Source organism: Triticum urartu, chromosome 6A (genome assembly GCF_056163025.1).
Source record: "Triticum urartu cultivar PI428250 chromosome 6A, HENAU_Tu73, whole genome shotgun sequence".
Classification (NCBI taxonomy): domain Eukaryota; kingdom Viridiplantae; phylum Streptophyta; class Magnoliopsida; order Poales; family Poaceae; genus Triticum; species Triticum urartu.
In genome coordinates this window covers 207,159,773-207,187,694 of record NC_141878.1, presented here as the reverse complement: position 1 = coordinate 207,187,694, position 27,922 = coordinate 207,159,773, and the positions used below count along the sequence as shown (strand labels likewise).

The 27,922-nt window shown below is 44.8% G+C and overlaps 2 protein-coding genes across 2 annotated transcripts; one reads left to right on the top strand and one right to left on the bottom strand.

The window, feature by feature from the left end:
- The first annotated feature begins 14,347 nt into the window (after positions 1-14,347).
- LOC147964763 (uncharacterized) lies at positions 14,348-15,584 on the top strand. Its single transcript, XM_087526814.1, has 3 exons — positions 14,348-14,557; positions 14,636-14,686; positions 15,213-15,584. The coding sequence occupies exons 1-3, from the start codon at positions 14,348-14,350 to the stop codon at positions 15,582-15,584; spliced, it is 633 nt and encodes a 210-aa protein (XP_087382940.1).
- A 3,445-nt stretch (positions 15,585-19,029) lies between these two features.
- HDA6 (histone deacetylase 6) lies at positions 19,030-23,039 on the bottom strand. Its single transcript, XM_048677278.2, has 6 exons — positions 22,440-23,039; positions 20,767-21,207; positions 20,535-20,677; positions 20,018-20,108; positions 19,789-19,923; positions 19,030-19,290 (listed from the first exon to the last, which is right to left on the bottom strand). Exons 1-6 carry the CDS (start codon positions 22,980-22,982, stop codon positions 19,267-19,269), a joined length of 1,377 nt encoding a protein of 458 aa, XP_048533235.1. The 5' UTR covers positions 22,983-23,039; the 3' UTR covers positions 19,030-19,266.
- Positions 23,040-27,922: the final 4,883 nt, after the last annotated feature.

The following is a 27,922-nucleotide window of genomic DNA, read 5'->3' as shown; positions in this document are numbered from 1 at the left end:
CCTCTACCTAGTGCGTGTTTGATTCCTTTAAGGACCACACTAGTCTGGGTTTAATGCCGCTCATGATAAGACCATTTGCTCGCTTGACTTGACCGTTAGTTTGCGGGTGATAGACAGAAGCATAATCGAGCTTGATGCCCATATTGCTGCACCAAAGTTTCACTTCGTCGGCTGTAAAATTCGTGTCGTTGTCAGTGATGATGCTGTGGGGGATGCCATAACGGTGTACAACCCCAGATATGAAGTCTATCACCGGTCCAGATTCAGCCGTTTTGACAGGTTTGGCTTATATCCATTTGGTGAATTTATCCACCATGACCAGTAAGTATTTTTTCTTATGGGTTCCCCCTTTGAGAGGTCCGACCATATCAAGCCCCCAAACCACGAAGGGCCAAGTAATGGGGATTGTTTGGAGAGTGGTAGGCGGCATATGGCTTTGGTTTGCAAAAGGCTGGCAACCGACGCAATGTTGGACCAGATGCTGCGCATCTACCCGGGCCGTCGGCCAATAAAAACCTATATGGAAGGCCTTGCTTACAAGGGCCCGGGCTGCGGCGTGGTGGCCGCCGAGTCCGGCATGGATTTCTGCCAAAAGCTTCCACCCTTCCTCTTCGGAGATGCACCTTTGAAGGACTCCGGTAGTGCTTTTCTTATAAAGCTCTCCCTCATGGACCTTGTAGGATTTAGGTCGCACTATGCAGCGTGCCTCATTTTGGTCCTCGGGTAGTTCCTGCCTGGTTAGGTAGGCCAGGAATGGTTCTGTCCACGGGGCGATGACGGCCATTATTACGTGGGCTGAAGGTGTTATTTCGATGGCAGAACCTCCGATTGTGTCAAAGTGTTCGGTATCTGGTGTTGTGGCCGGGTCCAGACTATTATTGCCGGTGTCCCCTTCCCATACCATGGATGGCTTAAATAGTTTTTCCAGGAAGATGTTAGGTGGGACAGGGTCGCGCTTAGCGCCGATACGGGCGAGGATATCTGCCGCCTGATTATTTTCCCGAGCCACATGGTGGAATTCAAGCCCCTCGAACCGAGCTGACATTTTGAGGACGGCGTTGCGATATGCCGCCATTTTTTGATCCTTGGCATCGAAGTCTCCATTTATTTGGGATGTTGCGAGGTTTGAATCCCCACGCACCTCCATGCGTTGAATGCACATGGAAACTGTCATCCGGAGACCGTGTAATAGGGCCCCGTATTCGGCTGCTTTACTGGAGTCTGTGTATAGTATTTGGAGTACGTATGGAAGTGTATCTCCGGTGGGGGACGTCAGGACGACGCCATCCCCCAGACCAGCCAGCATTTTAGAGTCGTCGAAGTGCATGATCCAATTGGAGTACGCGCCGTACTCTTTAGGGAGTTCGGCTTCTGTCCATTCGACGACGAAACCGGCCAGTACTTGTGACTTAATGGCTCGCCGTGGTTTATATGTTATGTCGAACGGGAGGAGCTCGATAGCCCATTTGGCAATCTGGCCCATGGCATCGCGGTTGTTTATTATGTCGTTGAGTGGTACTTCGGAGGCCACCGTGATTGAGCACTCTTGAAAGTGAAGGAAATATGCCCTAGAGGCAATAATAAAGTTATTATTTATTTCCTTATAATCATGATAAATGTTTATTATTCATGCTAGAATTGTATTAACCGGAAACATAATACATGTGTGAATACATAGACAAACAAAGTGTCACTAGTATGCCTCTACTTGACTAGCTCGTTAATCAAAGATGGTTATGTTTCCTAACCATCAACAATGAGTTGTTATTTGATTAATGAGGTCACATCATTAGTTGAATGATCTGATTGACATGACTCATTCCATTAGCTTAGCACCCGATCGTTTAGTATGTTGCTATTGCTTTCTTCATGACTTATACATGTTCCTATAACTATGAGATTATGCAACTCCCGTTTGCCGGAGGAACACTTTGGGTGCTACCAAACATCACAACGTAACTGGGTGATTATAAAGGAGCATTACAGGTGTCTCCAAAGGTAGATGTCGGGTTGGCGTATTTCGAGATTAGGATTTGTCACTCCAATTGTCGGAGAGGTATCTCTGGGCCCTCTCGGTAATGCACATCACTTAAGCCTTGCAAGCATTGCAACTAAATGAGTTAGTTGCGGGATGATGTATTACAGAACGAGTAAAGAGACTTGCCGGTAACGAGATTGAACTAGGTATTGGAATACCGACGATCGAATCTCGGGCAAGTAACATACCGATGACAAAGGGAACAACGTATGTTGTTATGCGGTCTGACCGATAAAGATCTTCGTAGAATATGTAGGAGCCAATATGGGCATCCAGGTCCCTCTATTGGTTATTGACCGGAGACGTGTCTCGGTCATGTCTACATTGTTCTCGAACCCGTAGGGTCCGCACGCTTAAGGTTACAATGATAGTTATATTATGAGTTTATGCATTTTGATGTACCGAAGGTTTTTCGGAGTCCCGGATGTGATCACGGACATGACGAGGAGTCTCGAAATGGTCGAGACGTAAAGATTGATATATTGGAAGCCTATGTTTGGATATCGGAAGTGTTCCGGGTGAAATCGGGATTTTACCGGAGTACCGGGAAGGTTACCGGAACCCCCCGGGAGCTAAATGGGCCATGATGGGCCTTAGTGGAAAAGAGAAGAGGCAGCCCTACATGGGCTGTGCGCCTCCCCCTTCCCCTAGTCCTATTAGGACTAGGAGAGGTGGCCGGCCCCCTCTCTCTCTTTTCCCCCTCCGCGAATCCTATTCCAACTAGGATTGGGGGGGGGGATCCTACTCCCAGAGGGAGTAGGACTCTCCTGGCGCGCCACACCTTGGCCGGCCAGCCTCCCCCTCTAGTCCTTTATATACTGAGGCAGAGGCACCCTAGAACACACAAGTTGATCCACGTGATCTATTCCTTAGCCGTGCGCGGTGCCCCCTGCCACCATAGTCCTCGATAATACTGTAGCGGAGTTTAGGCGAAGCCCTGCTGCTGTAGTGCATCAAGATCGTCACCACGCCGTCGTGCTGACGGAACTCTTCCCCGACACTTTGCTGGATCGGAGTCCGGGGATCGTCATCGAGCTGAACGTGTGCTCGAACTCGGAGGTGCCGTAGTTTCGGTGCTTGATCGGTTGGATCGTGAAGACATACGACTACTTCCTCTATGTTGTGTCAACGCTTCCGCAGTCGGTCTGCGTGGGTACGTAGAGAACACTCTCCCCTCTCATTGCTATGCATCACATGATCTTGCGTGTTCGTAGGAATTTTTTTGAAATTACTACGAAACCCAACAGTGGTATCACAGCCTAGGTTATTTATGTTGATGTTATATGCACGAGTAGAACACAAGTGAGTTCTGGGCGATATAAGTCATACTGCCTACCGGCATGTCATACTTTGGTTTGGCGGCATTGTTGGACGAGACGACTCGGACCAACATTACGCGTACGCTTACGCGAGACCGGCTCCCCCGACGTGCTTTGCACATAGGTGGCTTGCGGGCGACTGTCTCTCCAACTTTAGTTGAACCAAGTATGGCTACGCCCGGTCCTTGCGAAGGTTAAAACGGAGTCTATTTGACAAACTATCATTGTGGTTTTGATGCGTAGGTGAGATTGGTTCTTGCTTAAGCCCGTAGCAGCCACATAAAACTTGCAACAACAAAGTAGAGGACGTCTAACTTGTTTTTGCAGGGCATGTTGTGATGTGGTATGGTCAAGACATGATGCTGAATTTTATTGTATGAGATGATCATGTTTTGTAACCGAGTTATCGGCAACTGGCAGGAGCCTTATGGTTGTCGTTTTATTGTATGCAATGAAATCGCGATGTAATGCTTTACTTTATTACTAAGCAGTAGTGATAGTCGTGGAAGCATAAGCTTGGCGAGACGACAACGATGCTACGATGGAGATCAAGGTGTCACGCCGGTGACGATGGTGGTCGCGACGGTGCTTCGGAGATGGAGATCACAAGCACAAGATGATGATGGCCATATCATATCACTTATACTGATTGCATGTGATGTTTATCCTTTTATGCATCTTATCTTGCTTTGATTGACGGTAGCATTATAAGATGATCTCTCACTAAATTATCAAGAAGTGTTCTCCCTGAGTATGCACCATTGCGAAAGTTCTTCGTGCTGAGACACCACGTGATGATCGGGTGTGATAGGTTCTACGTTCAAATACAACGGGTGCAAAACAGTTGCACACGCGGAATACTCAGGTTATACTTGACGAGCCAAGCATATACAGATATGGCCTCGGAACACGGAGACCGAAAGGTCGAGCGTGAATCATATAGTAGATATGATCAACATAATGATGTTCACCATTGAAAACTACTCCATCTCACGTGATGATCGGTGATGGTTTAGTTGATTTGGATCACGTAATCACTTAGAGGATTAGAGGGATGTCTATCTAAGTGGGAGTTCTTTAATTAACTTGATTAACTGAACTTAAATTTATCATGAAACTTAGTACCTGATTAGTATCTTGCTTGTTTATGTTTGATTGTAGATAGATGGCTCGTGCTGTTGTTCCATTGAATTTTAATGCGTTCCTTGAGAAAGCAAAGTTGAAAGATGATGGTAGCAATTACACAGACTGGGTCCGTAACTTGAGGATTATCCTCATTACTGCACAGAAGAATTACGTCCTGGAAGCACCGCTGGGTGCCAGGCCTGCTGCAGGAGCAACGCCGGATGTTATGAACGTCTGGCAGAGCAAAGCTGATGACTACTCGATAGTTTAGTGTGCCATGCTTTACGGCTTAGAATCGGGACTTCAACGATGTTTTGAACGTCATGGAGCATATGAGATGTTTCAGGAGTTAAAGTTAATATTTCAAGCAAATGCCCGGATTGAGAGATATGAAGTCTCCAATAAGTTCTATAGCTGCAAGATAGAGGAGAACAGTTCTGTCAGTGAGCATATACTCAAATGTCTGGGTATAATAATCACTTGATTCAATTGGGAGTTAATCTTCCAGATGATAGCGTCATTGACAGAATTCTTCAATCACTGCCACCAAGCTACAAGAGCTTCGTGATGAACTATAATATGCAAGGGATGAACAAGACTATTCCCGAGCTCTTCGCAATGCTGAAAGCCGCGGAGGTAGAAATCAAGAAGGAGCATCAAGTGTTGATGGTCAACAAGACCACTAGTTTCAAGAAAAAGGGCAAAGGGAAGAAGAAGGGGAACTTCAAAAAGAGCGGCAAGCAAGTTGCTACTCAAGAAAAGAAACCCAAACCTGGACCTAAGCCTGAAACTGAGTGCTTCTAGTGCAAGCAGACTGGTCACTGGAAGCGGAACTGCCCCAAGTATTTGGCGGATAAGAAGGATGGCAAGGTGAACAAAGGTATATGTGATATACATGTTATTGATGTGTACCTTACTAATGCTCGCAGTAGCACCTAGGTATTTGATACTGGTTCTGTTGCTAATATTTGCAACTCGAAACAGGGACTACGGATCAAGCGAAGATTGGTTAAGGACGAGGTGACGATGCGCGTGGGAAACGGTTCCAAAGTCGATGTGATCGCAGTCGGCACGCTACCTCTACATCTACCTTTGGGATTAGTATTAGACCTAAATAATTGTTATTTGGTGCCAGCGTTAAGCATGAACATTATATCTGGATCTTTTTTGATGCGAGATGGTTATTCATTTAAATCAGAGAATAATGGTTATTCTATTTATATGAGTAATATCTTTTATGGTCATGCACCCTTGAAGAGTGGTCTATTCTTGTTGGATCTCGATAGTAGTAACACACATATTCATAATGTAGAAGCCAAAAGATGCAGAGTTGATAATGATAGTGCAACTTATTTGTGGCACTGCCGTTTAGGTCATATCGGTGTAAAGCGCATGAAGAAACTCCATTCTGATGGACTTTTGGAACCACTTGATTATGAATCACTTGGTACTTGCGAACCGTGCCTCATAGGCAAGATGACCAAAACGCCATTCTCCGGTTCTATGGAGAGAGCAACAGATTTATTGGAAATCATACATACAGATGTATGTGGTCCGATGAATATTGAGGCTCGTGGCGGATATCGTTATTTTCTCACCTTCACAGATGATTTAAGCAGATATGGGTATATCTACTTAATGAAACATAAGTCTGAAACATTTGAAAAGTTCAAAGAATTTTAGAGTGAAGTTGAAAATCATCGTAACAAGAAAATAAAGTTTCTACGATCTGATCGTGGAGGAGAATATTTGAGTTACGAGTTTGGTGTACATTTGAAAAATTGTGGAATAATTTCGCAACTCACGCCACCCGGAACACCTCAGCTTAATGGTGTGTCCGAACGTCGTAATCGTACTTTACTGGATATGGTGCGATCTATGATGTCTCTTACTGATTTACCGCTATCGTTTTGGGGATACGCTCTAGAGACGGCCGCATTCACGTTAAATAGGGCACCATCAAAATCCGTTGAGACGACGCCTTATGAACTGTGGTTTGGCAAGAAACCAAAGTTGTCGTTTCTGAAATTTTGGGGCTGCGATGCTTATGTGAAAATGCTTCAACCTGATAAGCTCGAACCCAAATCGGAGAAATGTGTCTTCATAGGATATCCAAAGGAAACTATTGGATACACCTTCTATCACCGATCCGAAGGCAAGACTTTTGTTGCTAAATTCAGAAACTTTCTGGAGAAGGAGTTTCTCTCGAAAGAAGTGAGTGGGAGGAAAGTAGAACTTGACGAGGTAATTGTACCTGCTCCCTTATTGGAAAATAGTACATCACAAAAACCTGTTTCTGTGACACCTACACCACTTAGTGAGGAAGCTAATGATAATGATCATGAAACTTCAGAACAAGATACTACTGAACCTCGTAGATCAACCAGAGTGAGATCCGCGCCAGAGTGGTACGGTAATCCTGTTCTGGAAGTCATGCTACTAGATCATGATGAACCTACGAACTATGAAGAAGCGATGGTGAGCCCAGATTCCGCAAAATGGCTTGAAGCCATGAAATCTGAGATGGGATCCATGTATGAGAACAAAGTATGGACTTTGGTTGACTTGCCCCATGATCGGCAAGCAATTGAGAATAAATGGATCTTCAAGAAGAAGACTGACGCTGATGGTAATGTTACTGTCTACAAAGCTCGACTTGTCGCAAAAGGTTTTCGTCAAGTTGAAGGGATTGACTACGATGAGACCTTCTCACCCGTAGCGATGCTTAAGTCTGTCCGAATCATGTTAGCAATTGCCGCATTTTATGATTATGAAATTTGGCAGATGGATGTAAAAACTGCATTCCTGAATGGATTTCTGGAAGAAGAGTTGTATATGATACAACCAGAAGGTTTTGTCGATCCAAAGGGAGCTAACAAAGTGTGCAAGCTCCAGCGATCCATATATGGACTGGTGCAAGCTTCTCGGAGTTGGAATAAACGCTTTGATAGTGTGATCAAAGCATTTGGTTTTATACAGACTTTTGGAGAAGCCTGTATTTACAAGAAAGTGAGTGGGAGCTCTGTAGCATTTCTGATATTATATGTGGATGACATATTACTGATTGGAAATGATATAGAATTTCTGGATAGCATAAAGGGATACTTGAATAAGAGTTTTTCAATGAAAGACCTCGGTGAAGCTGCTTACATATTAGGCATAAAGATCTATAGAGATAGATCAAGACGTTTAATTGGACTTTCACAAAGCACATACCTTGACAAAGTTTTGAAGAAGTTCAAAATGGATCAAGCAAAGAAAGGGTTCTTGCCTGTGTTACAAGGTGTGAAGTTGAGTCAGACTCAATGCCCGACCACTGCAAAAGATAGAGAGAAAATGAAAGATGTTCCCTATGCTTCAGCCATAGGCTCTATCATGTATGCAATGATGTGTACCAGACCTTATGTGTGCCTTGCTATAAGTCTAGCAGGGAGGTACCAAAGTAATCCAGGAGTGGATTACTGGACAGCGGTCAAGAACATCCTGAAATGCCTGAAGAGGACTAAGAATATGTTTCTCGTTTATGGAGGTGACAAAGAGCTAATCGTAACTGGTTACGTCGATGCAAGCTTTGACACTGATCCGGACGATTCTAAATCGCAAACCGGATACGTATTATTAAACGGTGGAGCTGTCAGTTGGTGCAGTTCTAAACAAAGCGTTGTGGCGGGATCTACATGTGAGGCGGAATACATAGCTGCTTCGGAAGCAGCAATGAAGGAGTCTGGATGAAGGAGTTCATATCCGATCTAGGTGTCATACCTAGTGCATCAGGTCCAATGAAAATCTTTTGTGACAATACTGGTGCAATTGCCTTGGCAAAGGAATCCAGATTTCACAAGAGGACCAAGCACATCAAGAGACGCTTCAATTCCATCCGGGATCTAGTCTAGGTGGGAGACATAGAGATTTGCAAGATACATACGGATCTGAATGTTGCAGACCCATTGACTAAGCCTCTTCCACGAGCAAAACATGATCAGCACCAAGGCTCCATGGGTGTTAGAATCATTACGGTGTAATCAAGATTATTGACTCTAGTGCAAGTGGGAGACTGAAGGAAATATGCCCTAGAGGCAATGATAAAGTTATTATTTATTTCCTTATAATCATGATAAATGTTTATTATTCATGCTAGAACTGTATTAACCAGAAACATAATACACGTGTGAATACATAGACAAACAAAGTGTCACTAGTATGCCTCTACTTGACTAGCTCGTTAATCAAAGATGGTTATGTTTCCTAACCATGAACAATGAGTTGTTATTTGATTAACGAGGTCACATCATTAGTTGAATGATCTGATTGACATGACCCATTCCATTAGCTTTGCACCCGATCGTTTAGTATGTTGCTATTACTTTCTTCATGACTTATACATGTTCCTATAACTATGAGATTATGCAACTCCCATTTGCCGGAGGAACACTTTGGGTGCTACCAAACGTCACAACGTAACTGGGTGATTATAAAGGAGCATTACAGGTGTCTCCAAAGGTAGATGTTGGGTTGGCGTATTTCGAGATTAGGATTTGTCACTCCAATTGTCGGAGAGGTATCTCTGGGCCCTCTCGGTAATGCACATCACTTAAGCCTTGCAAGCATTGCAACTAAATGAGTTAGTTGCGGGATGATGTATTACAGAACGAGTAAAGAGACTTGCCGGTAACGAGATTGAACTAGGTATTGGAATACCGACGATCGAATCTCGGGCAAGTAACATACCGATGACAAAGGGAACAACGTATGTTGTTATGCGGTCTGACCGATAAAGATCTTCGTAGAATATGTAGGAGCCAATATGGGCATCCAGGTCCCGCTATTGGTTATTGACCGGAGACGTGTCTCGGTCATGTCTACATTGTTCTCGAACCCGTAGGGTCCGCACGCTTAAGGTTACGATGACAGTTATATTATGAGTTTATGCATTTTGATGTACCGAAGGTTGTTCGGAGTCCCGAATGTGATCACGAACATGAAGAGGAGTCTCGAAATGGCCGAGACGTAAAGATTGATATATTGGAAGCCTATGTTTGGATATCGGAAGTGTTCCGGGTGAAATCGGGATTTTACCGGAGTACCGGGAAGGTTACCGGAACCGCCCGGGAGCTAAATGGGCCATGATGGGCCTTAGTGGAAAAGAGAAGAGGCAGCCCTACATGGGCTGTGCGCCTCCCCCTTCCCCTAGTCCAATTAGGACTAGGAGAGGTGGCCGGCCCCCTCTCTCTCTTTTCCCCCTCCGCGAATCCTATTCCAACTAGGATTGGGGGGGGGGGGGGGAATCCTACTCCCAGAGGGAGTAGGACTCTCCTGGCGCGCCACACCTTGGCCGGCCAGCCTCCCCCCTCTAGTCCTTTATATACTGAGGCAAAGGCACCCTAGAACACACAAGTTGATCCACGTGATCTATTCCTTAGCCGTGCGCGGTGCCCCCTGCCACCATAGTCCTCGATAATACTGTAGCGGAGTTTAGGCGAAGCCCTGCTGCTGTAGTGCATCAAGATCGTCACCACGCCGTCGTGCTGACGGAACTCTTCCCCGACACTTTGCTGGATCGGGGTCCGGGGATCGTCATCGAGTTGAATGTGTGCTCGAACTCAGAGGTGCCGTAGTTTCGGTGCTTGATCGGTTGGATCGTGAAGACGTACGACTACTTCCTCTACGTTGTGTCAACGCTTCCGCAGTCGGTCTGCGTGGGTACGTAGACAACACTCTCCCCTCTCGTTGCTATGCATCACATGATCTTGCGTGTGCGTAGGAATTTTTTTGAAATTACTACGAAACCCAGCAGAAAGTAGTGTCGTAATTTTCGGGATGCCATGAATACCGCGTATGCTATCTTTTGATAATGTGGGTACCGTGATTTGCATGGAGTGAGGACAGTGGATACATAATATACTGACTTTTGAAGTGGGAATTTATGTTCGTCTGTCTCTCGTTCGACGACGAGCACTGCGCTTACAACTTGGTGAGTTACCGCTATATATAATAGCATTGGTTCGCCGACATTTGGCGCGGCCAAGATTGGGTTGGTGGCCAGGATGGCTTTTATTTCTTCCAATCCAGTCATGGTTGTGTCCGTCCACTCGAAGTGTTCGGTGCGCCGAAGAAGGCGATAAAGGGGAAGTGCCTTTTCTCCTAATCGGGAGATGAAGCGGCTTAAGGCCGCCACACATCCAGTTAACTTCTGGATTTGTTTGAGGTCAGTTGGGATAGCCAACTGTGACAGAGCCCGGATTTTAGCCGGATTTGCTTCAATTCCTCTGCTGGAGACGATAAAGCTCAGGAGCTTTCCGGCGGGTACACCGAAAACGCATTTTTCCGGATTGAGCTTAATGTCGTATGTTCAGAGGTTGTCGAATGTGAGCCTCAAGTCATCTATTAAGGAGTCGACGTGTCTGGTTTTAACGACCACATCGTCGACGTATGCCTCCACTGTTTTGCCGATCTGCTTTTCAGACATGTCTGAATCATGCGCTGATACGTTGCGCCGGCATTTTTGAGCCCGAAGGGCATTGTGTTAAAACAGAAGGGGCCGTATGGAGTGATGAATGCCGTTGCGGCTTGATCGGACTCCGCCATCTTAATTTGGTGGTAACCGGAGTATGCGTCGAGGAAGCACAATGAGTCATGTCCTGCGGTAGCGTCGATAATTTGATCGATGCGAGGGAGGGGCAAGGGATCCTTTGGGAACGCCTTATTAAGGTCCTTGAAGTTGACGCATAGGCGCCAAGATTTTTCCTTCTTTGGCACCATCACTAGGTTTGCTAGCCAGTCTGGATGCTTTATTTCTCTAATGAATCTGGCCTCCAGTAAGTTGGCTAGCTCCTCTCCCATGGCTTGTCGCTTAGGTTTAGAGAAACGACGAAGAGTCTGCTTGACCGGCTTGAATCCTTTTAGAATGTTAAGGCTATGCTCGGCTAGCCTGCGTGGGATTCCTGGCATGTCTGAAGGATGCCAGGCGAATATGTCCCAATTCTCGCACAGGAACTCCCGTAGTGCGGCATCTACGGCGAGGCTTAACTGTGCCCTGATGGATGTTGTTTTTATGGGGTCCGTTGGATGGACTTGGAATCTGACTATTTCATCCGCTAGTTTAAAGGAGGTGGACTTGGATCTTTTGTCTAGTATCACGTCGTCCCTGTCCATTGTGGAGCGCAACGTGGTTAACTTCTCCGCCACAAGGGCTTCGGATAATGCCTCGAGGGCCAGTGCGGCTGTTTTGTTCTCGGTGCGGAGTGCTATGTCCGGATCACTAGCTAGAGTGATGATTCCATTGGGCCCGGGCATTTTGAGCTTCATGTACCCGTAATGGGGTATGGCTTGAAAAATCATGAATGCCTCCCGCCCTAGAAGGGCGTGGTATCCTCTATTGAACAGGGCCACTTGGAATGTGATTTCTTCGAACCTGTAATTCTCCGGAGTGCCGAATACCACATCTAGTGTGATTTTCCCAGCGCAACATGCCTCCCGACTAGGGATAATTCCTCGGAAGGTCGTGTTGCTTTGCTCAATACGGTTGTTGTCTATTTCCATTTTTTGAAGAGTCTCCTCATAAAAGAGGCCGTCCATGAGCACTTTAGTGAGCCGAAAGCCATCCACAATTGGACTGAGGACCAAAGCGGCTGGTGCTCGGGTTGTTCAGAATTTAGGTTCGTCACTGGCATTGAAGGTGATAGCCGTGTCGCTCCATGGATTTATTGCTGCCGCGTGGTAGACTTCGGCAAGGCTGCGGAGTGCTCTCTTACGCCTATTATTTGAGGCAAAGGTCTCGAAGACTTTCAATACTATGTTGTTATCCATGGGAAGGTGTTCTGGGGTTTTTTGGATGAGGAGATCCTCACCGCTCTTGGCCACCTGCCGGAGTACCCAACATGCTCTAAGGCTATGTGTTGGTATGGTATCCGCTGTACTATGAATTTTGCAGGGCCCGTTAAGCCATCCTTCCAATACGGTTCCATGCCCTGTAGTGGGCTTTTGCTTCTTTGTAATTGAGTCGGGCGACTTATGAGAGTGCACCCTTTTAGTTCGGACTGGGGGTTTTGTCAGAGCCGGATTGTCCCAAAATTGTGTTTGGGTTTTCCAGGCGCTTTCCATCGCACAGTACTTCCGTACTATGGCCGCCAAGTCAGCAAAGTGTGCTATGCCACGGCGACTTATGGCGTTGAGGATTCCCTTGTCCGTGCAATTGTTGCAAAAGAACGAAATTGCGTCTTCCTCGCGACAGTCCTTGACCTTGTTCATTACAAGGAGGAATCTGGCCCAATAGTGGTGTACTGTCTCTTGGGGCGCTTGCCTAATGTGGGAAAGATCGTTTGTATCTAGGTGGGTGGGTGGATTTAAGTCTGGACCTTGACCCAATCTGAGACCCCGGGGCAGGGGAGTTTTCAATCTTGGAAGTTTGGGCTCCGGGATGTTGCCCCGTAGGTTTGGTATGCAGCCTGATTCTAGGTTCAGGGTTAGGGCGATCTCCTCCCGTGAGCGGGTATCCGGCTTGGAGAGCTCGGGAATCAGAACATAGTTCATCCTCAGGATAGAGGGAGAATCGCCGCATTGCTCCTCCACCACCGCTATCTGATGGGTGACCGGCGGAGAGTTAATCTTCCTTTGGTCGGGTTTAAGCCCGATCCGATCGTAGTCCATAGTGACTCCTAGAATAGCGATGCGATCCAAGAGCTCGTTCAAAGAGGAGAGCTCCATTGGATCCATCTGCTCGGCGAATTTCGAGCCGATGTGGAGGCTATTTTCGATGACCCGAGAAGTCATCGTCGGCGCAGCAGCCGAGCGGGCGGTCATGACGAAGCCGCCTAGTCGGAGAGTTTGGCCTACAGCCAGGGCTCCCCCAGAGGTGATGTTGTCCTTGACAACGAGACGAGCCATCCCTCCTTATGATGACGACACAGTGGAACTCTTAATGAAAGCACCAATGTCGGTATCAAAACCGGCGGATCTCAGGTAGGGGGTCCCGAACTGTGCGTCTAAGGCGGATGGTAATAGGAGGCAGGGGACACGATGTTTACCCAGGTTCAGGCCCTCTTGATGGAGGTAATACCCTACATCCTGCTTGATTATTCTTGATGATATGAGTATTACAAGAGTTGATCTACCACGAGATCGTAGAGGCTAAACCCTAGAAGCTAGCCTATGGTTTGATTGTATGTTGTCCTATGGACTAAACCCTCTGGTTTATATAGACACCGGAGGGGGCTAGGGTTACACAAGGTCGGTTACAAGGGAGGAGATCTACATATCCGTATTGCCTAGCTTGCCTTCCACGCCAAGGAGAGTCCCATCTGGACACGGGACGAAGTCTTCAATCTTGTATCTTCATGGTCCAACAGTCCGGCCAAAGGATATAGTCCGGCTGTCCGGAGACCCCCTAATCCAGGACTCCCTCAGCGGGAGGTTAGAGTAGGGCGTGAGGAGGTCTTTTTTCTTTTTCTTTTTCTCAGCGGGTTCGGGATCTCGGGAGTTCCTCGAGCGCACCTGTATAGGGCTGACGTGATCCAAATAGTTATTCTAATCCTGGGATTAGAATAGTGCTATCCTATATATATTAATACTATTCTAATCCCAGGATTAGAATAGTTATTTGGATCACAGCGCCCTATATAGGAGCCGCGGTGGTGTTCCCGAACTCCATCGAAAAAAAAACGATTGTGTATCCCGCACCTCCCGTGCCTCGATCCCCACCTCGCTCGCCTCGATCCCCAACCGGTGACCCCTTCCCCACCCGCCGCCAATGCTCTACCCCGCCCCGGACCCCACCCCCTGTCGTAGGTGCCCCACCCCACTGCCCCGACCACCCGCGACCACACACGCGTCGCCGCCCCGACCACATGCCCGCCGTCGGCCTGGCTCCATGCGCATCGCTGACTCCGACCACATGCGCGGCGCCGCCCCAACCACCTGCACGACGCCGCCTGTCTCCCTGTGCGCCGTCGGTGTTGACCACCTAAGCGCTGGTGCCACGCCAAGATCCAAGCTGGAGGTACACTACCTGTCACCGTCTGATCTCCCATGCTCCTCCCCTCGAGTTCTTCTCTTCATGTGTCGCCAGAAGCCAGCCATGGTGAGCATCATCCCTCCCCATCAACTCTCTCTGACCTTCCCTGTTAACTCTCTCTGACCTTCCCCGCACCTCTCCTAGCTGCAGCGCACGGTGCTTCGTGGCATCCCAGGTTCCTCTCCGAAAACAGTCGTGAGTAGTGATCCCATGAAAATCCTCGCATGTGTGCAAAGCTATGCCATCCAACTAATATGGCTAAATTTGTTTAGCAGTTTTTTCTCTTTGAACTAGCTGGCGAACATGCTCCAACATATGGATGTGTTGCTCATGTGAAAAATGTGTTAACTAAACTTCACAATCTTGACCGAAGATGTTTTAAAAAATGTGTTAACCCCTGTTCCTACGCATCGGCGACCAGCCATCTCCAATCCTCGCACGCACGCCGTAGCACTTGCATTTCGATGCTCCAATGCCTACTGGCACTGCTTGCATCTTTGTCCTACAAAAAACTCTAGCAGTGTTTAATTCTTCTGATTTCTTGCAACAGCTCAATATATATTACACAAGAAGAAGAAACTAACAGTATGGTGCAGATGTTCTCTTTTGTGATTGTCGTAGACATCCAACAGTTTAGATGTGGGCAAGTCAAACAGAGTTCTCTTTGCTTCTGTTGATCTTCTTGGGTCATCGGGATTGTACACATTGACAGGTCAAATAGAGTTCTCGTGGCAGGTCGAACAAAGATGCCCGTGGAGTTGTTTCTGCTAGTCGCCATCCCCTTGTTATGTCCACTAGGACTTTGAATGTCGAGGCCGCAAGAGAGGAGCTCGAGCTACCGGAAGAAAGCGGCGGCGGGGGCGTCGTCTCACCACCACAACCACGGCAGCAAGGCGCACTACGTCCATGGCGGGAGACCGGCACCAAGGTGGCCTTCCAGGGTCATGGACGGGTTTGTTGGTGGGCCTGTTCGCCTTCCCGTCGCGACCGCCCAAGGTCACCTTCTCCGCCAACTCCAAGGGCGATGGCCAGGACGTCATGGCTGTGGCGCCCAAGAGGCCATCGTGCGGCAGCTCCAACCTGTAGTCGGTGAACAACACGCACTACGACAAGGCCATCTCCGACTGCGTCGAGTTCTTCCACCAGTCCACCAGGGTGGATGTCAGGTCACGACCGTCATCGTCGTCCCACTTTTGAATTCCCATCGTCGTCAACTTTGTGCTAGCTTCAAGCATATCCCACTGTGTGTGGGCATGTGTATGTGTGTCTGTCATGTTACTATGTTTTTTCTTTTGACATCTGTCATGTTAGTATGTTACTGTGTTAGTAAAATGGACAGCGAGCCAACTGCTGCAGGTCAATGGTAACAAGTATCAAAGCATTTTGGACGTGAGGATGTTGCAAAGTCCTAGTGGGCTAGCGATAACTGTGTTATAACTTTATGGTAGCCTTTTAGACCGATCATAGCTTGGATTAGTGTATTTCATTTCATAGCTTGGATTTTGTAACTTGTTAAGTTTATTGTGCAGAACCTTCAGAAAAGATACCCAAAAAAGTATGTTATGGACCTTGTAACTCCTTCCCCTTTTTCCATTCATGCATGTTCTTTCGCGTGATTTGATGTAAGGAAGATTGTGTAAACCATATTGCTTACATACACCTAAAGGAGTATGTATTTTTTAAAGTAATCTAGAAGTTCAAATATTATTGTATAGAGAGTTCAACCATTGTATTTCAAGAAGAATGCATCTTACTGTTAAAAATTGCTTAGAGAAAAAGCATTCATCAAAAAAGAGTTAGCAAGCCGATTTTTGGGAGGATCAAAATGTTAAATTCACATAAAAAAAGAGTGTAGAAAAAGATGGGCGCCGCAAAAAATGATGCTAAACAAACAAATAATTTGAAGTACAAATTCGCGGAGTTAGGTAGTTCAATAAATGAAAAATACAAAACAAAAGACTAGTCTATAGGTTGCACAGGCTCATGACAAGCTCGTAAATTTGAAAAATGTTTTTTATGGTGGAAAATATCCTTTGATTTCCATTTTTACGTAGAGAAACAGTGAGCAAAAAAGACCACAATAAAAATGATGTCATTTTCCGTGATTTTACCCGTTTTATGTAGAGAAAGAGTTAGCAAAAAAGACTAGTCTGCAAGTTGTTCAACATAAGATTATTATTCACCAATGCATCGCTTTCTCTCTGGGAGCAGAAAAGGAGAGAAGTTCATCCTGGCAGCCCAATGTGGTTCAATTTGTATATTAAAAGAAGACCCTAGAAGTTCAAAATTAAATAACGATGCGGTTCAATTTTTATTTAGTAAGAAACGATTTCCCTTGAGACTAAATAATCAAGCCACCAAGTTCACATTAATAATAACAAAGCAGTTCAATACATACAAAAAACTCAATTCTTCCTGTTTTCTAGAAAAAGAAAAGTACGAAGTTCAATTTGAAAACTAAAAGTACAAAAGGATTTTCACCATTTCTAAATAAAAAACTCTTGATGTTCGAAGTAAAATAATGGAGCGGTTCGATGTTTACTAAAACTACTAGGATATTTTCCATTACAAAAAAAACAAGAAGTCCAAATTTTAAAAATGGAGAAGTTCGATGTGAAGAAAAAACTTAGATTTTTTTCTCATTGCTAAAGAATAAAATGAAGAAGTTCAAATTAAAATAATGGAACATATAAAAAAAGGTTTACAAAAAATGATTTCCCCATTTTCTAAAAATACCTGAGAAGCCCATATTAAAACAACATCATGGCTCCATCTTTACGAAAAATAGAGCACTTCAAAATTTGATAAAAAAGATTAAGAAAAAACCATGAAGTCCATATTAAAAAGATGGAGAAGTTTGATGATTATAAAAAACTCAGATTTTCCTCGTTATTAAAGAATGGAAACAAGAAGTTCAAAAATAAAAAACAAGAAGTTCAACTTTTAAAAATAGAGCGCTTCAAAATTTCATAAAAAAGGATTAAGAAATAAAACCAAGAAGTTCATATTAAAAAGATGGAGAAGTTTGATGATTATAGTGAACTCATATTTTCCTCGTTAATAAAGAATGGAAACAAGATAAAAAACAAGAAGTTCAACTTTTAAAAATAGAGCGCTTCAAAATTCATTAAAAAATATTAAGAAAATCAGGTTAAAATTCATAAAAAAAAACTCAGATATTTTTCCGTAACCGAGAGAAGTTTAGATTGATAGCTGGCAGAAGTTCACGTACTACACGGTGTGCATTTGTATTAAACAAGAATAAAAAAAGCAAAGGCTAATTTTTGTTGTTGTTATAAGTTCAAGTTCTCCGTCAGAGAAAGTTAAAAAAATTATTGTGAGAGTGGTTTGTATAAAAAGAATATCATTTGTGTAACACTAACAAATGGATGCGAAAATTATAAACGAAAGTACGTCACAGAAGTTCAACGTGAAAACAACAGGAAGTTCAACTACTACAATGAATGAATTTTAGATGAAATTTTCTAAAATCATTGCAAGTATGAAAAAACGATCAACACGGAAAAGTTGCGTGTTTACAGCAGCTTTCCACCGATATATCATTTGCTCAATTCCGGTAAGTGTTCCGGTGAGTGGATGGAGAGCTACGAGCAAAAAAACGCACGTGAAAAATAGAGTGAAGTCCAAGGTAGGTGGTCGCGTTTAATATGACCGTGGGCGGTAGTTGGGCGGCCGACACTGAGAGAACGCGCGTCGTGTCTGTTTTGTGTCTGCGCAGACGCAAACCAGACGCAAATTTGGGCCTGAAATGCGTCCAGACGGATACCGAGCGAATGCGTTTTGGATTTGGATCGGCGCATTGGGCTGACGCTTCTGTCAACCAAAACGAACACGCGTGGACGAATTAGGTCGGACTGGTAGAGTTGCCCTAAATGTTTCTTTGCTGGTCATTGTCGATTCTCTTATTGCAAAATGTGCCTTTCAAATGCTTTGATTTGTAGGCGATGCCAATGGATGCCTGTTCATTTATCATTGATGACCAAAAGCTTGTAGCTGGTGAGCTTAATAAGCGCTTGATAGTCTGACTCGTTATCATATCTCGGTTTTTAATGAACATAGCCAATCATTGATTTTGACTTGTTAAGCCTAACAAGTTTAATGAACGAGTTAACAATTTCACGAGTAGCTCATTAAGCTCGTCAATAACAACATAACACATATTTTTATTTTATAATGACAAACTTATTGTAACATCTTAACCCATCTATTCAATCTAATAGGCATAGGAGGCAACAAACTAGTGCATTTTCTTTTGTAGTCACCATATTTCATCTTAAAGACCATACCTACACTCATCATGTAGACCGTAACACATTATAATTTGTTAACAAGCACTCGCTCGCTTAACAAACTTCAAACTAACCGATCCAAGCAGGGTTTTTTCGCTCGTTAATCTTAACGAGCTTAATGAGCACAAGCTTAACGAGTCTCGTTAATCCACCCCCTAGATGTAACCAGGAATGCTTGGACCACAAACAAAAAATCATGACTCATGCTATCCCGGGGTAGAGTACAGATTAAACCAAATGGAGGAATACAAATCCATACGAATGCACGAATAGTTCCAGCATAAACATGTCGATGTGCCGAATGAAAGCGGAAATGTTAGGGGTGCCCGAAGCATTAACTGTTTCACAACACGGGTTTACAAAATGGTCAGGTGGGGGTACAGAGATTAGTATCTTCAAACACTTCCCCACTCTTCACCATGCACGTAAAAAACCCAGGAGTAAACAGTAATTCGGGGAGCCAGTCTACAAATCATCATTTGATGCATCCTGCACCAACAACATTGAACTTTTTGTCAAGTCAAACTTAATTTCCAAATCAAAATAGTTAAGAGTTTCACATCATTGAAAGAGAACAAATAGTCACCACTAGTATAGTACTCCCTCCGTTCACAAATATAAGATGTTTTGGATATTTCAATATGGACTACATACGGACTGAAATAAGTGAACAAACAGACTAAAACATGTCTATATACATCTGATCAACAAATAAGTTAGAACATCTTATACTCCCTCCGTTCCTTTAGAATACACCTTATATAAAGGAACGGAGGGAGTATAAGTCTTTGTAGAGATTCCACTATGGACCACATACGGAGCAAAATGAGTGAATCTACACTCTAAAATGCATCTATATACATCCGTATGTGGTTCATAGTGGAATCTCTACAAAGACTTGTATTTAGGAACGGAGTGAGTATTTGTGAACGGAGGTAGTAGCAGGCAAGATGGATGGCATAAATGCTTTGGCGCAGAAGGGCTAACCTTCATGATAGAGTTGGCAGATAAGTCGTTAGCCTCAGTTTTCATGTTGTCAGGATCTTCTGTGTCAGAATCATAAGCTCCTCCACTCCATAATCTGCTGCGCTGAGCTGGTCTCTTGTCCATATCCTCCTCCTTCTATATAAGGAAAGCATCAAATAAATACACATGCATGACAAAGCAAGACAGTGTGAATCAGAAGGAATTAATGACAACGAAAAAAAAAACGAACCTCTTCTGGACCTTCAGGATCTGATGGTCTTTCATGGAATTGAGCGTTTGGGACATGTTCTAATTTTGAAAGATGATCCAATATCATGTTCCTGCAGATTCCCACACAAAAATTAGCCATATCACATGGAAAGGTCATCCTCCAAAGCTAGAAACATGTATAGCAAAAAATGAGCAAATGTACCCTAGCCATGAAATGCAAGGAGTTGGAATCTTGTTATGACATTATACAATATTGAGAACTAGAATTACAAGAGCCCAGGAACAGGCCAAGGAAAAAGGAACCAAATCGTGCATGGAAGAAAGAAAATAATCGTAACTGAGAAATTCAACCATTTTATAGCAGTAGTGAATTAAGTGTGCAGCTGAACAATATATTTTTAGAAGACAAACATACTGAATTACAATTAAATACTGAAAATCCAGCATAGATCATCATTGGCAGTAGTCTGCATAGAATCCTCTGGAACAACTTCCAGCAAAAGAATGTGAACACATTATAGATAGAGTTTACTTACTTTATATTCTCCAAGTCTTTTGTAGTATTCAGATTTTCCACAATTCTTGGTTGAATATGAAGATTATAGTCAGGGCCAAAGTACTCGTAATAGTCATTATAAGGCAACTTGTTATCAGGTTCAACGCCAACAGCAACTGCAGTCTGCATTGCAATTAACCCAAATACTATCAGTTCTAATAACTATCATGCAACAAATTTAGTCATGTGTGTAGAGGGAGGGAGATGTAAACCTCATAGCACCAACAGCGAGCAACATTTCTGATGGTGTAACCTCCACCTCCCAAAACCATCATAGGAATATTGAACGACCTGAGAAAACGGAGACAGTCTGCATGGCCTTTCACAGACAGATTGAAGCAGCCTAACCTATCTCCAGCCAAAGAGTCAGCCCCACACTGGAGAACAACTACCTCTGGCTGATAGACCTCCATTACTCTTTTAATGATGCATTGGAACAGATCACGGAAGGTGTCATCATCAATACCATCACTCAAGGGGACATTTACAGCATAATGTTTCCCTTCACCCGCTCCAACATCAGTTATATGTCCAGTTCCAGGAAAGAAGTCTCCATACTTGTGGAAAGAAACCGTCATGACTCGGTTTGTAGTGAAGAAGGCCTCCTCCACACCATCTCCATGGTGAACATCAATGTCTACATATAGCACACGCTGAAACAGACAAAAAATGTTAGCCATAAGAAATTAAGATGATCATCATAAAACTCAGCAGGAACATTATTTGATTGCACCACAGCAGCACAGTGTACTTTCGAAAGGCAAAGACAAAATGCTGGCATAGTGGCATATCCTACAAGCTCAAAAAGCTTAAACATGGACAATAATGCTTGACAAGCTTAGAATACATGTACCCTGGCTTTATTGAACATGAGAGAACATACTGTTGATTTTAAAACGAAAGGGGTGATGATATTTCAGGAGGCATCATTTCCAGACAGATAATGGTAAGGTGCATGCCAATCACACGAGCAGCAAACTGGACAAACATAGTACAGGAGCAACTTGCTTACAAAGCTCCAAAACTAGTCAACAGCAGACTCGCAGTCTAAAATGATCAAACCTCGTTGTGTACAGAGACACATGCCTAATAAAAAGTCTTGCCAGCAAAACCCAATGCCCAACATATTTCATGAATATTTACACCTACTAAAACAACTATATCAACCAACGGTATCCCCACAGAAATAAACTTGCAAACTGATAGAACATTAGACTAGAACCATCATTTCTCACATCCATGAGCTAATGCTGCTAAGTCCAAAATCGACATATCAGCTAATGGAAAAACTATGAGCAGCAACATTACCACATTATACACTTCATGAATTATTATTTTTTTGAAAAGGGGGATCCCCGGCCTCTACATCAGAACGATGCATAGCCACTTGTTCAAATTAGCTGCAAATCACAAGGAAGATGGATGCACAGCTTTGCATCCACACTACTGATGATTTAGCCATATACAGATACACACAGAGAACCCACACCTAGTATTTCACAACAGTGGCTATATTAGCGATGAGAAAGGCTGCTTCAATCTCTGTGAAAGACCACGCAGACTGCTTCGAATGCAGGCTGCTTCACACCAGAAGATCTCCACTAAAAAAACACGAGAGGATCTACAAATTTTCTTTTGACCGTCCTGCATTCGAAGCAACCGGAAACTATTAAGGCCTAGCACCCTCCAATCAGGCACCAAAACAGTTTCCCGAACTTCAATGCTCCCAAATAATCACATCCTTTGCAATACGCATCTGAATCTAAACCCTAAGAACCAGTTACACAACCTATGAGCTTATCCATCCAAACAAATCAGGTGTGAAGGCGAACAAGGCTAAAAGTACGAATACCCCCTCACGAAGAATAGTAAGAAAAAAAAGTACCCTGTGGAACTTGAGAAGCTCAAGAATGGCGAGGACGATGTCATTGACATAGCAGAACCCAGAGGCCTCGCCCTTCTTGGCGTGGTGGAGCCCGCCGGCCCAGTTCACGGTGATGTCGGCGTCGCCACGGTTGAGCTTGACGGCGGCGCCGATGCTGCCACCGGCGGAGGCCTGGCAGAAGGGGAAGAGTCCGTCAAAGACGGGGCAGTCCTCCCCGACGTTGAAGCGCTTGACGGCGCGGGGGTCGAGGATGGTCGGGTTGCCGGTCGCGGAGGCAAGGAAGGAGACATATTCGTCGGAGTGGAAGCGGCTGATGTCGGCTTCCGAGGCAGGGAAGGGGCGTGAGAGCTCGAGCAGGCGGTGCAGACCATAGTGGATAACTAGCGAGTGCGCCATGCGGATGCGGTGGGGCTTCATCGGGTGGCCCTGCCCGTAGTAGTAGTCGCCGATCGTGGGCTCGTAGAAGTAGCTCACACGACGGCGGCGGCTGTCCTCGCCACCTGCCGGAGACGGCAGCGACGCTCCCTCGCCGGACGCCGCCATTTCGGGGAATTTCTTCTCTCTTTGAGGGTTATGCTTTTTTTTAGGCTTTGAGGGGTCGAGGGTTATGCATATTAACTCGCAAATATACAATACGAGGCCCACTAGGAATAAGGGCAACGCGGAGGCCCAAACCTCTCATATGCAAGAGCATCTTCCAACAAGTGATAATTCTCATTTTCTCAAAACAAAACAAAAACAAGTGATAATTCTTTAAAAAAAACTTCAACAAGTGATAGTCCTCAAAAAAGAAAAAGAAAAAGAAAAACTCTTAACACCTCTTATACGAGGCCCACTAGGAATAAGGGGTCGAGTGATAGTTCTAAAAAAATATCCCCAACAAGTGATCTAATTTTTTTTAGACTAGGTGATGTAAAAATTGGCAATGTAAAAAGTATTATAGGGTAGGAAAAAGAAGATTTTACATCGAATATGGTTGTCATTGATTTAACAGGTGATGTAAAAAAAACCTCCTTGGCGACTGGTTTTCTCTCCACAATTGCTAAATATCGAAACCAAACATGACATGATAAAACTTACGAAATCGCAACAAACATAATCAAACATCATATGAAATTAAAGTTCAAATTCAAACTACAAGAATTGCGCATGACAAACTCAAACAAAGGTGCATATATGAAATACATAGCCCTCTCAAATATCTCATTGCCTCAATCACTTGTTTCCTGTTCATGGCTTCCTTCCACTCTATTACCATCGTTGCCATCACTGTCGCCATTCATTGCTCCCATGTCGTCACCCATGGCTCATGTGCCGCCACCCATTGCTCCCATTCCACCCATGACACCACCCATGCCCCCTGGCACCACCCATCTCTCCCATGCCGCCCATAACACCTATCAATCCTCCCAGGCCAAACTCTCCCATCCAGTAGCCTCCCATAGACCTTGTCGCTAATACTTGATCATAGTGCATCTCAAAGTATTTTCTTGCCTTCCCATCGAGATTACTCATGTCCATTGTCATGAAATTTTGCTCCTCTTCCTACTCTTGACCATTGCCTTCATTACTTTCTTCCTCTCTTCCGCCTCCGCTATCTTCTTCTCGGTTGTCGCCCTCTTCTCCTCGGCCGCCTCCCTCTTATTCTCGGTTGCCACCTTCCTCTCCGCCATTTCTTGGGCCTTTTCATTCTTTCCTTTTTCAGCCATCTCTTTTCGTATTGCCACTATGCTTCCAATTACTCCTTCACATCATTGTCTCATCCATTCTGCAACTTCTCCTTGCCACTCTTTCATTTGTCAGGCCTCTTCCTAGGAGCAACCCAGTTGGGAGTGGGGTTTATTTTTCCTTCCTCCGCACTCGATGCATCATCGTCGTCGTCACCAACTTGTGTTGCATCTCCAACCAAGCTCTTCTTCTTTTGTGGCACTTTGTGGAACTCACGGTTCTTCCACTTCTTCTCACACTCAAGCTCCGAATAACACTAACACAGAGTGGATGTTTTGCCCTTCTTTGTGCCTTTTTTCCCTCGCCCCTTGAATAATTCTTGACAATTTTTCACCTTCATATCACAATCAAGAAAAGAATTAGCAATCAATCCATTGAAGACATAAAGGATTGTTTGGACAAATTTGAACAAACATTGACCTTATTTAGGTAATTCCGACCACTTGGGTTCATACCTCAAAGTTGTGTCAAGCTAATCGCCCGCTTTTGACAATCTGACGATATAGCTCGCCATCAATGATGGAGGGAAGCTTGCGTTCGATGGATGCCACTAGTGTTGCATTCAGGGAAGTATGCATAGATGCAATCACAGTATGCGGTCATTAGTTGATAAACACCAACGACAGAATCAAGACCAATTTCCTTCCAAGCTTGACATAGCAATGTGTCTTCTTGGGTGTTGTAGTTCCCATTTCTTCCCTTGGGATTTGCTTTAAAAAAGGTCATCTTCCATGTCTAGATGGTGCTCATATTGTGTTTCATATTCTTGAAAAGGGGATTTTTGGAGATAAATCTTGACATGCAACATTTGTGAATTGCAAGAATTTGCTCATCCACAGTACATACACAAAAATTTCAACAACACACACAAAACATCACATCTCAATTGCATACATATATGCACAATCTCATGACAACTAATGAAAAAAATCAGAGAAGTTTTGTTTTTTTACCTTTCGGTCATCTAGTCAAACATGGTGGGGACACCGACGGTCATCGTAACCGGTGAGGACGGCTCCAAGACGTTCATGAGTTCCTGGTGGTGGGTAGGCTAGGGAGGAGAGGCTATGTTATTCGTAAGATGCGGTGGCGGCTGCGGAAGAAGTCGTCGGCAGGGGCAACCTTCTTCTTCTTATTTCCGACACCGACCATGATTGATACATCCTACGGAGACCTCTTCCTGGTGCCAACAGTAGCGGACGTGTGTGGCTTTGGGGCAACCTTGGCATCTTTGGTGTTACCGGATGCACCCCACCCACCGGTGGCAGCAAACCGCTGTGGCACAAGACCTATGCGGTGGACCGATGACTTCGGCTTGGAGCCACCACCAATGGGAACCATGACAGGACCACTGCGGGTGGGCGAGAGGAGCGTTGAGGCCGGCATCGTCTGCGATAGCATTGGAGTGGTCGTCCATGGCGAATCGACGGTTGGCGGCGGGAAACTTTCGCGGAACGGTTGGAGCTGCGCACGGCCAATTTTGTTTTTTGCTGACAGCCACACGGATGTTGCAAATATGTAGTAGTTGGGAGCAAAATTTGGGGACGCCCACTTTTTTACATCACCAACTATATATATCGTCTATTGGAGCTGCATTTTTGCCTCTATGTGCCATAAATGACAAATTTTACAATGTTGCGATGTTTTTTCATCACCTGAGCGTCTCCAACTATCAAAGCATCTCCAAAAGATTTAAAAAATTTATTCTCCTATAAATGGTTATTGCAGTCGTCCCAACATTTTATGAAAGATTTGCGGGTGGGGTTGAAAGTGGAATCATGCCCTTAATCGTTTTTTGTTGTTGATGACAATATACACATAGGGGACTAACAATGTTTGTCAAGTATATCTCAGGTTTAGTCCCCTCGGGATCGTGTGTGTGGATCATGACTACGGAAATACTTATCTTGCTCAAGAAAGAAGAAACAAGTCTATTTGGCTTAGGCCCCTTATGTTTGTTCTTGAGTATAGGGATCCCGCACTATTAAGAGGGGAACATGGGGTCTCGCGAAAGTCTTGCTCAATGATCTTCTTAACACTCATCATCTGAACCCTGCCTCTGTCGGACGACCGACACAAGTCGGACGACTGGTATCCACCGGACGTCCGGTACTTCCTATACAGAGCCAAAACGTCGGATTTCCGGATCCGGCCTATCCCTAACAGAGCCAAAACGTCGGTCTTCCGGTCACTGTCGGACGTCCGGTGCCTCGGACGACCGACGTTCTCCAGTAATCCGATACTCACTAACATGAGCCAAAATGTTGGACGACTAGTCATTTCCAAACGCTAGGTACCATACAAACAGAGTACATATGTCGGATGTCCGGTGTTATGTCAGATGTCCAGTACCTGCCAAGGCCTCGGACGTCCGACAACTGCTGCACTCACATGGCTCCAACGGCCACTTATTGTGGGATTCTATATATACCTCTCACCCATTCCGTGAGGGGGTTGACCATTCACTTTGAACATCCCCAAGAACACATTTCACTCTCTCTCTCTCACTCACTCATATACCAAATCTTAGATCCCTAAGGGATTTGAGAGCATTTGAGAGAAGTTGTCCACTCAAGTGATAGATCCACTCCTTCCCCCTCTTTGCACCACAGGAATTCTTGATTTGAGCAAGTCTTGAGCTTTTCCCCATTGTTCTTGTTACTCTTGGAGGTTGGAGACTCCTAGGCGGTAGGAGTTCTTCGGAGAGGAATCGACCATTGTGATTACCCCTGGAAAGTCTGTGAGGGTTTGCAGACCACCCCCAAGGTCTACCACTAGTGGTTGAGAATCGCCTTCATGGTGATATCTCAAAGAGAGAATAGGGTGAGCCTTCGTGGCATTGGCGTGCCTTCGTGGTAACACCCACCTCTCTAAACGGTGACGTAGCTTCCCTCAAAGGAAGTGAGCATCGGCATACATCCTCGTCTCTTGGAGTTGCGGTTATTTGTAACCCTAACTCCCTACTTGTAGTTAATTGTCTCTTAGTCTTTACTTGTATCTTATTGTGCTTTCTTACTCATATACTTGTGGCACTTGTCTACCTTGCTTAGCTCTTAGTATCACACTTGCAATTGTCAGGTTCACTTTCATATTCCGCAGTAGTGCCTAAAATTGCTAAGTAAAAATTAAAATTTGTAATTGTACCTATTCACCCCCCTCTAGGTCCATCTTGATCCTTTAAATTGGTATCAGAGCCTCGTGCTCTATTCTTGTGGCTTAACTGCCCTAGAGCGAGATGAACCCCGATGGAACTCCCCTTGTTGCAGATCCGAAGGAGAAGGGCACGGCTTCTTTGGAAGTCAAGTCCTTCACTTCTGAGGATTTGGAACGAGCCCCTGCTAAGCAAAAGGAGGAGCATGATGCTTCTCTTGAGGCTTTGGTCCAATGAGGTTAGCCACATTAACCACGATGCTCGCACCACTTTCGGGTGCTGCGGCCTTGAGGCCAACTGTGCCTACTCCTTCACTTGGCCAACAACCTCCTAGCAATGATCAATCTAGTGTTCCATGGCTTTATGCTAGACCTCAAGTAGAGAAACCTAAGTATGATCCTGGAGGAAAACCTCCCTTGCTTGATGACAGTTCCGATTTTGCTTTGTGGAGAGTTGGTATGCAGGACCATCTTAGGTATGCCAATGATGAAATGTTGAACATCCTGGAGCATGGCTACAACCCTGTCGACTGAAAGAATCTCACTGCGAGAGAGATTTATGACAAGCATCTCAATGACACCGTAATCATGTGCATAAGAAAAGG

Bases quoted from the DNA above. Each gene is read 5' to 3' on its own strand.
- HDA6 (XM_048677278.2), bottom strand. From the start codon at position 22,982: ATGGCGGCGTCCGGCGAGGGAGCGTCGCTGCCGTCTCCGGCAGGTGGC. The intron at 19,924-20,017 runs GTTCGTTTTTTT...TTCCTTATATAG, and splicing joins ATCCTGAAGGTCCAGAAGAG to AAGGAGGAGGATATGGACAA. The intron at 19,291-19,788 runs GTTAGCCCTTCT...TTGTTGGTGCAG, and splicing joins CTGCCAACTCTATCATGAAG to GATGCATCAAATGATGATTT.
- LOC147964763 (XM_087526814.1), top strand. From the start codon at position 14,348: ATGCGCATCGCTGACTCCGACCACATGCGCGGCGCCGCCCCAACCACC. The intron at 14,558-14,635 runs GTGAGCATCATC...CACCTCTCCTAG, and splicing joins GTCGCCAGAAGCCAGCCATG to CTGCAGCGCACGGTGCTTCG. The intron at 14,687-15,212 runs GTGAGTAGTGAT...CAGGTCAAATAG, and splicing joins GTTCCTCTCCGAAAACAGTC to AGTTCTCGTGGCAGGTCGAA.